This window comes from Stegastes partitus, unplaced genomic scaffold (genome assembly GCF_000690725.1).
Source record: "Stegastes partitus isolate 25-593 unplaced genomic scaffold, Stegastes_partitus-1.0.2 Scaffold2034, whole genome shotgun sequence".
Taxonomy (NCBI): Eukaryota; Metazoa; Chordata; class Actinopteri; family Pomacentridae; genus Stegastes; species Stegastes partitus.
Window position 1 is genome coordinate 61,179 of NW_007579765.1, and position 16,528 is coordinate 77,706.

Below are 16,528 nucleotides of genomic sequence, written 5' to 3' on the forward strand. Positions count from 1 at the left end.
CTGACACACTGGATTTATGCATGTGTGTCTTTATATAGTCCTCTTTGTTTTTATGCATGTCCGTTTGTATATGCATTGTTATTGTGCTGTGTTCCCAGCTCTGTTTCCTGCATCTGTGGGACCAAGTGCTGGCAATCACCTGGCTTAGCTGCTTCCCTAATACCCAGTTTAAGGAGCCCATTAAGCCCAGTGGAATTAGAGATTTGCCTATGTAATCATCATGTTTGTGTGCCAGCATGCCAGCTAGCTATTGCTAAAACTCTTACCAGCAGGGAGACTGGTTACAGCCTGCAAACTCTAGTTTAATAGGAAGAGGAGTCATTTCAGCTTACTCAAAATTCTGATCGAGGATTAATTCTAATAACTAATGTAACTGACAGTAATGGATGGATGGATGTTTCTGTCCTGTTCTGGGTCGGTCTAGTCACAGGCTTCTGAAAAGGCACATGGATGATAACTGCTAAAAATAAATCCAGCTTTCCAAGTGATTAATAGTCCGAATAAGTGGATGTTATCAGATCAATAGTTCCTGTTTCTCAAGCACAGTGCTGCTCTGTGAACTTTGTCCTCCTCCCTTCATTTGCAGGTCAGTGCTTGATAGTCACAAGGTGCATGTGTTGGTAACACTCACAGAACATCTTTTGTGATGGAAACATCTGACTAAATAAGATATGGTCTGCCTGATAAGATGCTGCTCTTGTACACAGACTGCCGTGGCTCAAAGTGTTTAGATTGTTGGGTGTTTGGGTGGCAGGAGTGTGCTTAAAGGCACCGGTTTATAACAGAAGGTCACTGGTTTAGTGCTCTTTAATGCCACAGTGTCCACCATCAGCTGAGTGCTCATTAAACAAGTATTTTCATTTTTTTTCTGTGAGTGCTACAGGGGAAGCTAACAAATCTTTCAATGGGGATTAACAGACTAACCAAAGTCCACCGGTCTTGTGTTTTCAGCCAGTTTACTGTCCTTTTCACCCCCACCCTGCCGCTGGAAGGTGTAGAGAACTACATAACTATTTAGTGTCTTACTGGGTGTAGTTCAATCCACAAAAATGCTTCAATTTTAATTTGTTCGTCATGTTTTAGATGTAAAATCTGTACTGTACAAAGTAACTTGTAACTTTGGCTGTTAAATGAATGTCGTGGAGTGAACCGTGCACTATTCCCCTGTGAAGTATTCTCAGCTACTCTCCATCACTGCTGAAGTGCAATTGACTTTTGTCAAACAGTAAACCAAATGGAACTGCAAATCTCAGTTCAGTTCAGGACAGTTGAGTCCAGCAACATGAAACCCTTAATCGAGCCTCATTCCCATTGGTCTGGATTTAACATTGGAACCTATGATCCCCTCTCACAAAGGGTTTAGCAGCACAGTGTGATTATTTGCAAGTATCAGGAATGCAATAAGAAGATTTGGCTGCTCGGAGTGTTTCAGTCTGTGGCATAATCAGTTCCCTCCAGGAGTAACTGTTCTTGACTGGAGCTGTGGTCCTTGGTGTTTGTGGGCTTTCTACATGTACACCATGTGCCTGGCCTGTAATTGGATTTATTTACAGACTATTAGGCGGTTAACCTTAAAAACGTCTATTTTTAGAACAAGTGTGATTGCCCCATAATGTGTTACCTCAACTTCATGTTATGGTGATGCACAGCCATTTGCATGTGATAGAAGTCTGTTTCCAGTTGGCTTGTGACTTTTTTTTCCAAATGTATTCAGGTTTTCTTTATGTAAAGGGAATAAAGCAGACAATGTTTTTACCATTCATCCATCAGATCATGTCATACATGTGAGTGTACAGCACAGTACGCGACTCATCATCTGCATTAGGCACAAAGGAGGAGATCAAGAGATGCAAATGAGTTTAAGATTCATTTTTCCATGAAGACATCTGTGATGTTAAACTGAGCAAAAGGTCCTGCAACTCAGCTTCAGAACAATTTCCCAAATGCTCTGTGGACTTGGTATTTAACTTAGGTTTCTCTCCACACGGACGATCAGCAGAGATTTACGAGAACTGCTGTTATTTGCCTCATGAGCTTTTTCCTTCCTCTAGTGAATTCCACTACCTTCCACAGGGACTTCTGTTTTCAAGAATGCATGGATATATACGGTATGTTTGCGTGTCTGACAAGTAGTGTTTGTGCATCAGTTAGTCAGTGGAGCCCAGTTGAGCGCTCAGACCACAGGCCGTCTCATGGTGGGCTGAGAGAAAAGGTTGCTGTCAGAGGCTGTGTTGAGCTTCATATGTTTGGTGAAAGGTCAGGCTGCTGCAGTGTTCTGAGGCCTCTGTCCATGTGAACACCACTAATTACAGGCCTAATGTCCAGAGAGGCTGACTGATACGTCACACAGTCTGTAGCTTCGGGACAGCAGAGACACGGTGACTGCGACAGTCGTCAGAAATACAAGCATATCCGGATTTCTTTTTTTTTTGTCTTTCTGTCTCTCTGTCCTGCTCGACTTCTGCTCTGATAAAGGTCAGTGAGGTTTGGTTTTATCAATACATCCACATGCACTTTGAGGTCCCTCTCTTCTCAGCTGTGCACTAAGGTCAAAGAGATGATAACTCAACACTAATTGGCTCTTTAGTGTAGAGTCACCTCGTTGTAATTTGTGCATGGCCTCTTCAGGCTACATAATTAATGGTCACTTTAAAGAGGCAGCTTTGACCGTCGCTGTTCAGTTTCCATCCTGTCCCTGTTTCCAAGCAGTGGAGTCAGGAAACAAGCTCTTATATCAAGCTCATCTGCCAGCACAGAGTCAGAAAAGCTGCTGTGTGAGGCGGACACAAAGCCGATGGGAGGGTCAGCTCTGTGCCAGTTGTTATTACAGTCCTATTGTTGGCAGACCTTTTGGTCAAACAGCAGCCTAATTAAAGTGAAACAGAAAACGGGAGCCATTGTAAGCATGCTGGGAGATTATTTGATGCATTAGCGCTGCAGAGGGCTCAGTAAATTTGTGCATTTGTAGGTGGACACAAAGCTTGATGTCACGCTCAGCCTCCTGTCTGTGATCAATAAAGGAATGAGAGAGATGAGTGCTTGTAATCAACATGATGGGATGGTGTAATTAGATGTATGATGTGCTGAAAGAACCGGAATTATGCTTTATCTCACTTTAATGATCGTTTCATATTAGGTAACAGGGTTCTGCAAGTGCATGCTTGTCTGTTTTTGTAGTTCATAGCGGTGACAGTGGGGAACAACAGAGCCACCATGGGCTACCGGTCGAGGTCCAGGGGTGTGTGCATCTGTGTATGGATGCGTGCGATGGTGTCAACATGTTTTCGCCATATGGATGGTGTCTGTGGACAGACGGAGAAGAGGGAAAACATGGTAAATTACATGCATGAAAACACAAGAGTGCGCATGTACAATAGCCGTGCTATCGCCGTGGAGAACAGCCTCTGAGCTCCTGAGGGGGAGAACGCGGTGTGTGAAGTGGTGTGTTTGTCCACCGGCCGCCTCCGTACCTGAGTAAAGCAGAGATCCTCAGAGAGTGCCTGACCTGTGTTAAACTCTCAGTGGACGATAGGATGTGAGCCCAGACAGGCTTTGTCACACCTCAAATGTCAGATTCTTGGAAGCGCAGATCGATCCGTGAAGACCTTAAGCTGGCTCTGATTGACTCTGCCCTGTGGGAGAGACTGGACTGGCCTCTCACAGGAAATTAGTATTCATAAGGGATCTTGTGGACGTCAGCGCTGCACTGGACACAGACTTGAAACACAGGACTGCTTTTATACAACTTCTGTTACTCTGATTTTTGCCGGCAACTTTTTAGATCTGACTGAAAAGAACATGATTCTGTCGTGGAACCACTGAGCCTGAAAACAGCTGTTGTATGTGTGTATGTGTTTTAATGTGTTTAAAACTTTCTCATGCTCTCTGAGTCTTTACATCGCTTGAATTTACATTATGATCGGGCACCCAGGCTACAAGAAAGTGTTACTACAAAACAATTTTAACAGTTTTTACAAGCAAAATCTCATATAATTGCGTCAAAACTCTTGACATACCCTTTAAATCCCCCCACCTTGATTGTGAAAACTGTCATCTTCCAATGAGAATCAAAATATCTCCTTGTAGTTTCAACAGTGGCCATTTTCAGCTACGTTCAATGAGCGAAGGCTTTCATGAACATTTGCTCTGCTGGAAACACTCCAGCCTCCTGCTGTATATTTATCAGGCTCTTTGATGTCTTAATTTAGGACAGCTCCGGACACTTTTTAAGCTTTTTTTTTTTCTCAATTAACCATAGAAGCTAAACAAAAATAAATGCGCTGTTTGTTCAAGATGGGAACAATGAGCAAAGGCTCTGAACATTAGGCTCAGCTGGGCCTGACAGAGCACAGCTTATCCGGCTTCGTCTGGGAAACTCACACACATACACACAAAGCCATTGAAAGACAGGAACGGACCCCCAGGCGAGTGTGGAATGGAGGTCAGACATCGAGGAGGGGAAGAGGGTTGGAGTTTAAAAAGTAGACATTACTAAGCTCTAATGATTTAGGATTTACAGTAACTGCAAGTGAGATCATCAGTGTACAAACATATTACAGTGGATGTGTCTTTACATTTGAAAATTAAAGGAATATTTTATTAAATGTACTGAATGGGTGACCCAGTGGCGGCGTGGTTACCATGCATACCACATGGGCACAAATACCCAATGAGTCTGCAGTTTGATTACCAGGTGGCCCAGTTTTACTTCATGTCATTCCACAGCTCTAGCTCCACGTATTTCCTTCCCCTCTTTACTGTCACCGTATAATAAAGGAAAAAGCACAAAAAAAACCCCTAAAAACATTTTAAAAAGTGCTGAAAATGATTTGTTTCTCAAATCATCAGTAGTTAGAGTCACTTAATGACGCTATATAGCGCAAATTTGGGTATAAATGAAAATGTTTTAGGCTTTCTGGGCTTAAGTAGCAAAAAAACATACTGAGCAGGTCACCTTGTAAGTGGTTTATAGATTCACTTAACTTGATTTGGAGGTACAGCTAAATATTCTATTTTTTTTTAAATGCTGAAGCGCCTAATTAAGAGAACAACACAGAACATTTTTAGAAATATGTATTTGCTGCTGTCTGATGCTGCTCATATGCAATAAAGTCAGAGGATAGACTCTTATGAATACCAAAAGGAACAGACTAAACTTTAGACCCTGTTAACGGTTTGATAAAAACCTGGATAACATTCATTCTCGGTGAGTCTTAATCATCTGCTACCTATGACCTGTTACAGGCTCTGTCTTCATTGCTGTGAAGTTTTATTTATGTGACAATTTCAGTTTGTAAAAGATGTGAAATGGGAGGATGTGTAAGTGAATTAGAGCAAACTGAATCCTCTGTGCTCTCTCAGATGCTTTTGGACCATATTTGGTATGTGGAACAAATCTTCCCTCATCACTGTTTGTACATGTCTGTTCAGTAATGTGACTCCATTCAGTTGCAGCTTGTGCAGTGTTGAAAGTGATCTGGAGATGTTTCTAGCACCGACTTAGTAAGGTTGCCATCGCAACTTCTATGGAAAAGTTACCAGGGTGCTCGTTCAGACATTAAGCCAACAGGTTTACATGCCGTGAGATTAATGGAAAGGAGTGTATGTCTGAAAGGGGTAAAGAAACATTCACATGAAGGCCAGGACTCAAGGTTTCCCAGCAGGACATTGCATTTGTATTAGATCAGTGTCATTCACTTCACCTGTAAGTTTAATGTTGTGGCTGATCAGTGCCTGTTTGTTTGCAATCTTTTTATGAATCAGATGAGAAGATACAGAAGATAGAGAATTCAGAAAGGTTCAGGTTGTGTTTAGAACGACAGACAGGGAAACTTGAGTTTTGTCTTCTCCTTTTTAAAAAGAAAAAAAAGAAAAACAGAAAAGTTTGAATACATGGCAGCGGTGATCCAAGGGAAAAAAATCTGTACCATTAGGATGATGCATTATATGAATTAAATCAGTATTACAGCGTAGTGTGTGGTTGACTCAGTGATGTGGAGGAGTGACATTATTCAGTTAAGCTGCACCTTCATTGCAGTGCATTAACTTGGCAGGTGACCCACAGTCTACTCTTGTTATAAAGCTGGACGACAGTTGACCTGTGTGCTCTTGTGCCCTCACTGAGCCCCTGTGGCCCTCCCCACTCTTTATCCAGTTCTGTGTACCAGATTGGCTCCATGAAATCGACAGGCTGAGTCTGTGGAGAGCAGCACTCTGCAGCTCTGACCTTCCCTATTGCCCTGTCTTAATCTCCATGGTCCGCCTGCCGAGGCTTTCAGCCCGTCATTGCTCATGACTATGATTCATTGCGAGGTCCATTAGGGCGTCCTCCTCATCGCTGCTCTCTCGGTCTCTCTCTCCTCCCTTTGTCCCTCCATTTCAAACTTATTTTTCTAGTTTTGTGTTTCCTCTCCTCCAGCGTTCTTGCTTACTCTCTTTGTTTCATTTTTGTTTTTTTTTCTTCATGTCATGAATTGGTTGTTTGTGCTCTTGTTGTCCTTTTCATTTGTTCCAGGTGAGACAGGCAGAGTCAGTGATATTAATATACTGAGGCGGGCTCATCAGTCCGTTCACTCTCTGGCTTGATATTTTCTCTTTTGACCCTTTAGACTGATGTTTTTTCAATGAACATGCTCACATATTCTGTTAAAAAGCAAACATGTGACTCAGTATGTGTCATAGCAGAGTTAACGTCCATCACTTACTGCCAGCTTGCTGCATGCTGCATGTGCTTTGGTCTTTTTTCATTCTTGATCTGTGAGTAAGAGCTCAATATTGTAATAATACCATGTTGACATCTGGGTGTCAAGTGTCATGAAAGCATGACAGCAGCCAGTGGACCTGACAGCAGTCCAGCAGTGTTCACATTGCACACACTTGACCTTCTGCTGTCAAACCGTTGTCTTTGTGCTGTTTAGCGGCTGGCTCGTGTCCAGCTTGTCTGTGAATTCCATTTATAAATGGTTTAGAGCAGACAGGATATGTTGACATGTCTTTGGCCTTTAATGTCCTCAGCGGCTAAACTCACGCACAGCTCTGAAATGATGGCTCCATTGATTAATTTGTTTATTAACAGAAAAATAATCGGGAATGATTTTGATGATTCTTTAATTGTTTAGATCATTTCAACAGGTTTCAGTTCCCTGTTTACTGCTGCGTTTATACGTGAACTTAATGGATTTGGATTTTAGGCTTTTTGACAGAACAGCTTAGTTTAATAGTTATTTGTAAAACTTTAATTTTTCACTCTTTATTAACTCTATAAATAATAGTTTGTTGCAGCTGCAGTCACTTGCTTTCTTTTCTAATTTAGTTAAAAGTTAGATATACAAAGATGTTTTTGAATTTCTTTACCACTTATAGAACGTTTTCCATAGATGCTACACATATTTTGCTGTTAGTTTTATGTGCCAAGATGCTTAAATATCTGTTTGTACACCATTAAAAGCCTGAGGATCAGTGCTGGAGGCCATTTTTCACCAGAACAGCTTCACGTGTGACATATCTGTTGCTATAAGTTGCTACTGGGTTAAACCGTCCACGCTCTTTATACCAGCATATATCTGACCTGCTTTCCACTTGGTGGCGGAGCAAAGCAGTATACGCACAGCTCAACATGATGTTCTGTCTTTCCTCTGTAAAAGCTTCTGCCTCTCTCTCACACTCTCTTTCTCTGAGCAATAAAAAGCGACGGCTCTGCCTTTTGTGCCGAGCGAGACGCTTCCTGTCGCTTGATGCTGTGTTTGCTTTTCTGAGCCGGCTCCCAGAGAGCTGTTGTTGTCCGCTGCTGTTTTAGCATTCATGCCTCTCCCTCTCGTTCTCCCCCCCCTGAACGAACTCCACCACCCCTCCCCTCTGCCTCCCCCCCCTCACCCTGAATTCGGACATACCTACCGACCCCCCGATCAGGACGTGTTTTCCTCAGACCCCCCCGACACCCAGACACACTCTCCAACATGCATTCACAAACTGCAGTCCTCTCTTATCAGCTTATTTGTCATTGTCTCTCCTGGACTTGGAGTCTGACTGACCCCTGTCACTCCCTCTATGTGTCCGTGCGCACGACAGCTTACACGTACATCACACACACACACACACACTGCGACGAGTGGTGCTGCTGAGCCAGCTACGAGAGGGAAGGGGGAGCTATGAGAGGAATGTGGGCTGACATGACTACACAGGTCTGCCCTTCACATACAATAGACAGGCAGTGACAGATGGAGGGAGCATCCAGACTCTCACTTTCAGCTCAGTAAAATATGCCAATTAATTTATTCTGCAAGCTGAGCAGTATCAAAGGGGTCATCAGAGTGTATATTGAAGGGGACTTCTTTGAAAAAATGTCTGATTCTGGGGGTGATTGCTTTCCTAATGCTGGTGAATGTGAACAAAGCTTGATCCCAGGACGCTGCATCCTGTTTGGCTTCATTCACACGAAGCAGCTGCCGCTTCAGATCCTATTGTGACCACAAATGCTCTGTAGCTTTACCTGATTACTCTAAGCGCGAAACAATAAATACGCTTTTTTTTTTAATGCATATACTTTACTTTTGAGTGTTTGAACAGATCGTAGAGGCTCACTGGCTGTTAAACTTTAGCTGTATGAGATGTAGAAAGTTAATTATTATAATGAATGTGGTGGATTTCTCATCTGACTACCACTGAATTACTCTGATAGCAAATAATCATATAATCCCAGGTTTAGTTGTGGGTTTGTTGTCCTGAAATTGTCACTGAAAGCATTACCCTATAATACTACTCTTCACCCTCTCCCATGTGCATCACAGTTCTGGTTTCATGAGCTGATTTACCACATTGTGTGTGATCATTCAACATCCAAACCTGTACAATCTTTGTTTTCGGTACACAATCTAACTTGTTGCTGGCAGAATGTCTCCTACTCAGTGCAGTGACGCATGAACAGCTGACAGAGCGTCCTTATCACGGCTCCCTTTGTCACTTCACACACTGACCGTCTATTGCTCAGGATGGATACTTGTCTTAAATGCTGTTATCATTGGTACATTTTATTAATTAGATTTAGTTTTGTTACATGTGCGTACACTTGATGATCATTTCTGACACATACTGTATGTAAATAGCAGCAAAACATGACATCACTTAACAGAGGCTGTGCTTCAGATAATTGGTAACGTCACCACGCTAACGCCATCGTTAACTGATGTTTAGCAGCTCATTTTAAAGTGGTCCTAATCATTCTTAATTGTGTTAGCATCCTAAGGCTAATGGGATTGTGGGGCGTAGAGGACCAATTGCTGACCTGATGAAAAGTCAAGAGGTCACCAAAGTCAGCGCAGTTCATCCATCCATTATCTATACACCGCTTAATCCTCACTAGGGTCATGGGGGGCTGGAATCTATGCCAGCTGACGGTGAAGGCAGGAGACACCCTGGACAGGTAACCAGTCTATCACAGGGCTACACTTAGAGACAGACAACCAAGCACACTCACATTCACACCTACGGACAATTTAGAGTCACCAATTAACCTCAACATGTTTCTGGACCTTGTGGGAGGAAGCCGGAGAACCCAGAGAGAACCCACGCTGCACAGGGAGAACATGCAAACTCCACGAGAAAGATCCCGGGTGTCCTCACCGGGACGCAAACCGGCGACCTTCTTGCTGTGAGGCAACAGTGCTAACCACAGAGTCACCTTGCAGCCCACTGTAATTAATCTTGTGGAAAAAAAAAACATGCATGTAATAGAATTAATAAACACCCACCCAGTAGGTTTTTGTTGTCCCTTAAGGTTGGAAATTATTTTTTGTAATTACTTGTATGGTTCACATTAATAACTACTCATATGTGTATAGTTTGTGAATTTATGTATGGTTTTGTTTTTGCTTGTTAAACCTCATTTATAGCACCTTTCATACAAACAGGCAGCCCAAAGTTCATAACATGGCAACATTAAAACAAGACAGACGAGAATGATAAAATAATACAATGTTGATAATAGATAAATAAAATCCAATACAATAAACAAACAACAGGGGTACAAATGATCTGATTAAAAACTAGATTGAAAATATCTTTAATTTCCTTTTAAAAATATCAAGAGAGGATGCCATTCTCATATCAAGAGACAGTGTGTTCCCAAGTTTAGGAACATGCAAACAGAAGGCAGCCCCACTGGTATTTTATGGGCCACAGAAGGAACATTTAAAAGAAAAGCAGTGTAGGACTTTAATGATTTGGCTGGAACATAAAATGAATGAGTTTCTCTGATTTAGGGAGGAACAAGGTTATTTAAAGCTTCTGAAAGCATATAACAAAGTAAAAGCTTTTAAATCAGTTCTAAAAGACACAAGCAGCCGTTGCAGTCTCTTAAGCAGCGTGACAATATGATCAAATGTTTTAGTTTGAGTCAAGACTCCAGCCAACTGGTTCTGAACTAGCTGCAGTTTGCTTATAGACTGTTTAGGTAACCCAGTAAAAAGGGATATGCAACAGTTTAAACCTCGAGTGATGAAAGTGAGGAAGAATGTTTGCGTTTTTCTGGGTTTGAAACAAAAAAAATAGAGCTGCGATTTTTGCAAAAAGAGATGGAAAATAAATAAGGAAATAATGATGCTGTAATTAACATGTTAAAATGAGAATACAAATTTAAGTCATTGATTTAATATCTACACGTCTCCATGGAAACCAACACTTTCCCACTCATTGCAGCTTGAGCACACCAGCTCACCTACGGCTCTGCTCAAGCACTGTAAAACTACTCTGTGCTACTCTGCACAAAATGCAGTGTAGGTGTGTCATGGTGTGGGCTGCTTTTTTCCACTCGTGACATATCTACCAGCATGTAAACAACAACAAATAAACATGTTAAAGGGAAAGTAAAAAGCATATATAAATCAGAGTCTAAATCCCAAGTTTGTGTTTTAATTTGATCACTAACACCAACAAGCACTGAGTTGCTGCTTTAGGTTTTATCAAAAGAATCTCTTTTTTCTCTGTGTTTTTTTCCCTGTGCACGCACCAGTAGGACAGGCAAGGAGAGCATGTGGGATTTACTGTTGGAAAGAGTCTTGTGAGGTTTTTGTCAAGATGTTTTTATTCTTGAGTCTTTATTGGTGAATTGACACTAGATCTGTGCTGCTACATGACTAGAGAATACATGAACATAAATGAGTGACGTTTAGCTGAAGACACGTTTACATATCAGTGGTAAGCAATAAACGTATACTAACAACAAACCAACATGTCACCGTTTCCCTCTATTCCTCTGTGTTTTAGCCTCTCACCTTAAAACTGCCTCAAGCTTTCAGCTGAGATAACCGGCCTCCACAGCCAGGAGACGTGAGAAGGCAATGAGAAATAACATTTGTCAACAATTCTGAGGAGCTCAGGGCTTTTAAATTTGTGTCCCCAGGACCCAGAGTTGTGCTGTTTTTCTACCCTGTCAGGTAGCTAATTACATTCACTTGGCGTCACATTTATGGATCAGTCGCTGATTAGATTTGTAGAATGAAAATCAGCCATACTCTGGTCCTCAGGGCCCCAAGTGAAGACCACTGGCTTAGAGCAACAGTAAACAAATATATTGCAGTGTGTCTCATCTTTAGCATCTCACTGAAGCAAATGCTGTGTACAGACACAGATGTTTAGATATTTAATGCAGTACTTTACCCTGAAACACACTGTGTTTATTACTTTTTAACAAATCAAACTTTGTTTGTATAGCACCTTTCAGACGGGTTAATTGTAGTCCTGCATAGCCAGACCGTTCTGCAGCACAGAAAGCTCTGGTCACAATCATACCGCAGCATAAAAATGTGTAATATAGTTCAACACCATGAATGCATTAGAGGAGAGACTGTCTGAAAATCTGTTATCTTGCATAAAACCATATCATCTGCCTCCTTCCTGTGACAGCTGGTTTTCCGCCCTGCCTAGAAGTGTGGGTGTGGGTGTGTATAGAGTATAAACACTTGATGTTTTTGATATGGTTGGATAGTTGTACTTGGGCCTCAACCTCTAACTTTGCTGCCTCCACAGAGTTGACAATGATGTTTTTAGTGAAATAGCTCAAATCATTATCCCGAGAGCCACACATATAATAACTTTAGTGATCATTTACTTTCAGTGCAGAACTGTCATCTCGTCAACTTCTGAATGTGTCTAATAGTGGAGCGACACCTGCAAGCAAAGTCAGGAGGTCAGCTTAAGCGGCACTGCTGCATACACTTGTGACATGCCTCACGCTCCACACATCATCACCCCTGTAATTTGGCCGCCTATTTAAGCTTCAGAAATTTCCCAGCTCTCTCTCTGGCATGTCAGTGCTGCTGCAGCCCCTCCACCACCCCAGCATCCACCTGAAGGCTCCAGGGGAGGATGTGTTCTCATTACCCCCTGACATGTAGAAATATCTCAGAGTCTAGAAACCAAACTTTAGCTATTTTATGATGCTTTAATAAAGTGTTTCAGATGTGAGTTAGCGTCTGACTAAACCTCCATCCTCAGCTGTACCTTGTACTGTTACACACAAACACAATCAATTATACCTGCTAAACATCAGCATGCTGGCCTCATTATTATATAATATTATACACTGTATGTAAAGATGCATTAGTCCTCTCTTACCCACAGGTTTTCTAAACAGCAGTTTTGCTTGTAGACATGTTTATTTGTACTGTGGGGACTGACTACCTTGTGGAACCAGCCTCAAACATACGGCTGCTGTGGCTCAGGTGGTAGAGCAGGTTGTCCTCCAGTCGCAAGGTTGGTTCGATCCCCCGCCCCTCCACGGTCGACATGTCCTTGGACAAGACACTGAACCTGAAGTTGCTCCCAATGTCAGGCAGCACCTTGCATGGCAGCTCTGTCACCATCGCTGTATGAATGTGTGTGTGAATGGGTGAATGAGAAACACATTGTGAAGTGCTTTGGATAAAAGTGCTATATACATGCAGACCATTTACCCTAGAGTTGGGAGAATTACTTTAAAAATGTGTTCCAATACCAGTACTAATTACCCGTTAAACACATGTGCTCAGTACCCTAATCCATTTTACAGTATTAAAGTAATGGGACTCCATTATCTTCTATTACATTTGGATTACCTCAACACCAAAAATGTAGATAAAGGCAAGAGAAAAGAATTATCCAACGGATCACGTTTACTCACGTTTATGTTGCTCTGTCGTGTGTTTGCATGTGTGTACTTTCACTAACAATTAAATGAAAATATTGCGACTCTTGTGATGGAGTTTAAGACTCAACCTGAGGATTAACAGTGATGGTTTAAGTGCAGCTGGTCAACTGGGACTCTGTGTGGCAGCTCACAGAGTTATAAGTAATTCATGAAGTTGTTGCTGTCATTGGACTCTGCTGCTTTCTGATCAGATGCTTTAGATGTGACATTGTGCAGCAAATTGAATGCTGTAAAACTCGTGATGAAGTACCTCCATCAATGTGGCTAAAGGCACATGACCTAGTGAACTGTGGTCTTTTTTGTATTGGAGGCAGATACGAGGTTACATTTTTTTGTTGCATGCTGTTTACGTAACAATGGTCCATGTATTCTGTTACTCTTTGACTTGGTATAATCGTGATATAAGTTGCATATTGAAGCTTTAGCAAGTTTTTGCATGTCTGCTATGAGGACTCGAAGTCTTCCCACCTGTACATGAGGGACATGGACCAGAACACTGCAACTTTCCCTGTTTCCGTGTGTGAAAGAATCAGTCGTATGGGAGACGTGTGGAGGCTTATGGAGCCTCACAGAGACGAAACTATGACTCAGGAGAGCCTCCCTGACTGTGAGCCGCTGTTCCCAAAGCTCATGAGACAGATGAAACAGGAAGATACCTTAAATAACTTATCTGTCCAACGGGGAGTCTGCAACTTGCAAACAATAGCCCAGAGGAAGTCTTTCCTCCAAACTCTTCCACTGTTATCAGACGCTAATGTACACGGTGTATGGGGTGACGATGCTCTGCGAATCCCACACACAGAAGCACAACAAACTGGACGTGCTGCTATGCACGTTCTTTACCCAGAGGACAGATCAGAGACAGCATCGAAGGCATGAGAGGACTCGAGGAAGAAGATCCTTTTAGCATCCACTAAAGGAAACACGACCAGACTTAAATGCATTCTGAAAGACCCAGAATGGCATGTAATGGCATTAAATTTTAATTTTCATGTTGTTTACTGTGGTTCTATGACTTAATGGCTGTTTTTTTTTCCCATGGCCTGTTTATGTTGTCAAAAGGCTATTAGCTCTCCCACCCAAATTACGAGCACTTTAGGCTCATTTTCATTGTCTGCTATTGACTTTGGGCTGTTTGTGACTTCTCTGTCTGTTTTTTTTCCTGTTTCCTCGTGTCTACAGAATATTGATGTGACCAACTTCAGCAGCAGTTGGAGTGACGGCCTCGCTTTCTGTGCCCTCCTGCACACATATCTGCCGGCACACATCCCTTACCAGGAACTCATCAGTCAAGATAAGGTACAAAACTTCAGGAAGACTGAACTCACACGCACATGCACACACGCACGCATTGAGGTGCTACACTCCTTAACAAGTAGGTCAGTGCCTCATCAGCAGATAATCAGCACCAAAGCACACTAAACTGATAGGAAATGGATGGATTTATTAAAAGGACGCGCACACACGTACAACACGGTTAATGCACCCAGGTTCTCTCCTCACATCCTTAAAAGTAATCTCCCCTCACACATAATCTCTGACCTCTTTATCTAAATGCCGACTCACTTGCATTCTTCAGTCATCATTGGGTCGTGACCCACACAAGCTTTTACATCCATATGTAGGCATCTCTGTTCTTTCATGTCAGTGTGGACACTAGGCTGGCTCACATGTCCTGCACCGTGCATAGTGTTGGACGGTTACTACAACACTTTTTTGCCAGATGCTTAAGTTCTTTGCATTGCATGAGGTTGAGTTAATCTAGAAAGTCACTCTGATGTGGATATTTCTTTCTTCTCTGAATTTATGCTTGAATTCAGAGAAGCCTGTTGCATTTTTTGTTGAGGGGAATTTATTCAATCTGCTTCCATCTTTTTATTCTCCTTCCATTTAGCCTCACTATCTTTGTAGACAAAGAAATCCGAGAGAATTAAGTCACAGCAAACAAAGTGCATGTTCAGCTTGTTGTCCAACTTAGACGTGCAGAATTGTGTCTCCATAAAACACTGCACATAAGCCACAATAAGTTACTTGTGGAAAACCCATCAACTGTGAAAATGGTCTGCTTACACGGTGTAGGTCTGAAAGATGCATGTTTGCCAAGAGGAAAATAAAAACCATGTAATGCTTTGAAGCCATTTTGCAGGGAGTCACTTTTTCCACCATTAACCTGCACATTACTTCCTTTATGTAGTTGTATGCATTTTATAGGTCCGCCATATTGTCCACGCAGCATTAAAAGACAGCCTGAAGATGAATTATGAATGCAGCACTTGTTTAGTCTTACTGTAAGTGATCCTGAGCACAGCAGCCATCGCTCAGTGATGACGGCTCCCTAATGCGGACATACAGGTGGTATATACAGCAAGGCTGCAAACAATAGGACTGCTCTCTGGGGGCTGTGGGTCCCTCACCCTGCTACAACATTAAAACAATAGACTAACACCTCCATCCAGACCTGACACATCCTGTATGACACATCAGCCATGTAGGCGTGTGTGCACACGGTGGTGTCAGTGTGGATGTGTAACATTAGGCTGATGACGGAGACATCGCGAGGCCCATCTGTCTGAATAATTCAATAGACATGTGTTGGCTTTAATAACTCTTGCTGAGTGACTTTCCCTGAGGCCCAAACACCCAACCTCTTCCCAGAGTAATCTGTCCTTCCAGTAATCCCATTACTGCCCTCCTTCACCCTTTATCATAGATGTTTTAAAGAAATCAACCTTATAGGTGGACTTCTAATTAAGGCGAAAGGAATGGAGGTGTTCTTTCAAGCAGCAGTCGACAGTTGCAGAGCTAATTATTAGGAATTCATAATTCATTCATTCATCACCCCAGCTGTGCTGACTTACTCGAGGCAGTTAACATAAAGGTTGGAGAGTCACGATCAGTGAGTCAAGAACCTGAACTCTTTATTTGAAGGGCTGAAAAAAACGAGCTTTAGGTGGAGAGAGACTGAGAGAAGTGCAAGATGTGTCTGAGTTTAGATCAACAGCACTCACGTAGGAGGACAATTTTTATATTCTTAAGTTTTGATTTATTGCATCCTTTCTGTACAAAAATGTACAAAAAATCTGCAGTTTTATGAGGAGCTACAGCTACATCCATTGATTCATAATGATGTTAGCTAGATTTACAAAGAGACTTGGTCCAATGAAGCTTTGGACTCATCAGGAGCATAAAACGCACTGAAATGCTCACACAAATAAACAAAGGCTTAAACAGGGTTTAAACCGCCGCCTGGGTATTTGTAAGGTTTATTAGTGTTGTTGTGAGCTTATTGTTGTGGTTTGACCCTTCGTGTGTGGTGCTGCAGAGAGTTTCACATTTTCTCAACACCCA

At 42.2% G+C, this 16,528-nt stretch overlaps 1 protein-coding gene across 3 annotated transcripts in view; it reads left to right on the forward strand.

Annotated features, from left to right (window-relative positions):
- The window catches only part of specc1 (sperm antigen with calponin homology and coiled-coil domains 1), a 76,265-nt gene that overhangs the window by 52,392 nt on the left and 7,345 nt on the right, over nucleotides 1-16,528 (forward strand). For all 3 annotated transcript variants that reach the window (XM_008303555.1, XM_008303556.1, XM_008303557.1), the window contains one exon: nucleotides 14,363-14,479. In XM_008303555.1, the coding sequence (XP_008301777.1) occupies nucleotides 14,363-14,479 (117 nt within the window). The remainder of the gene's footprint in view (nucleotides 1-14,362; nucleotides 14,480-16,528) is intronic.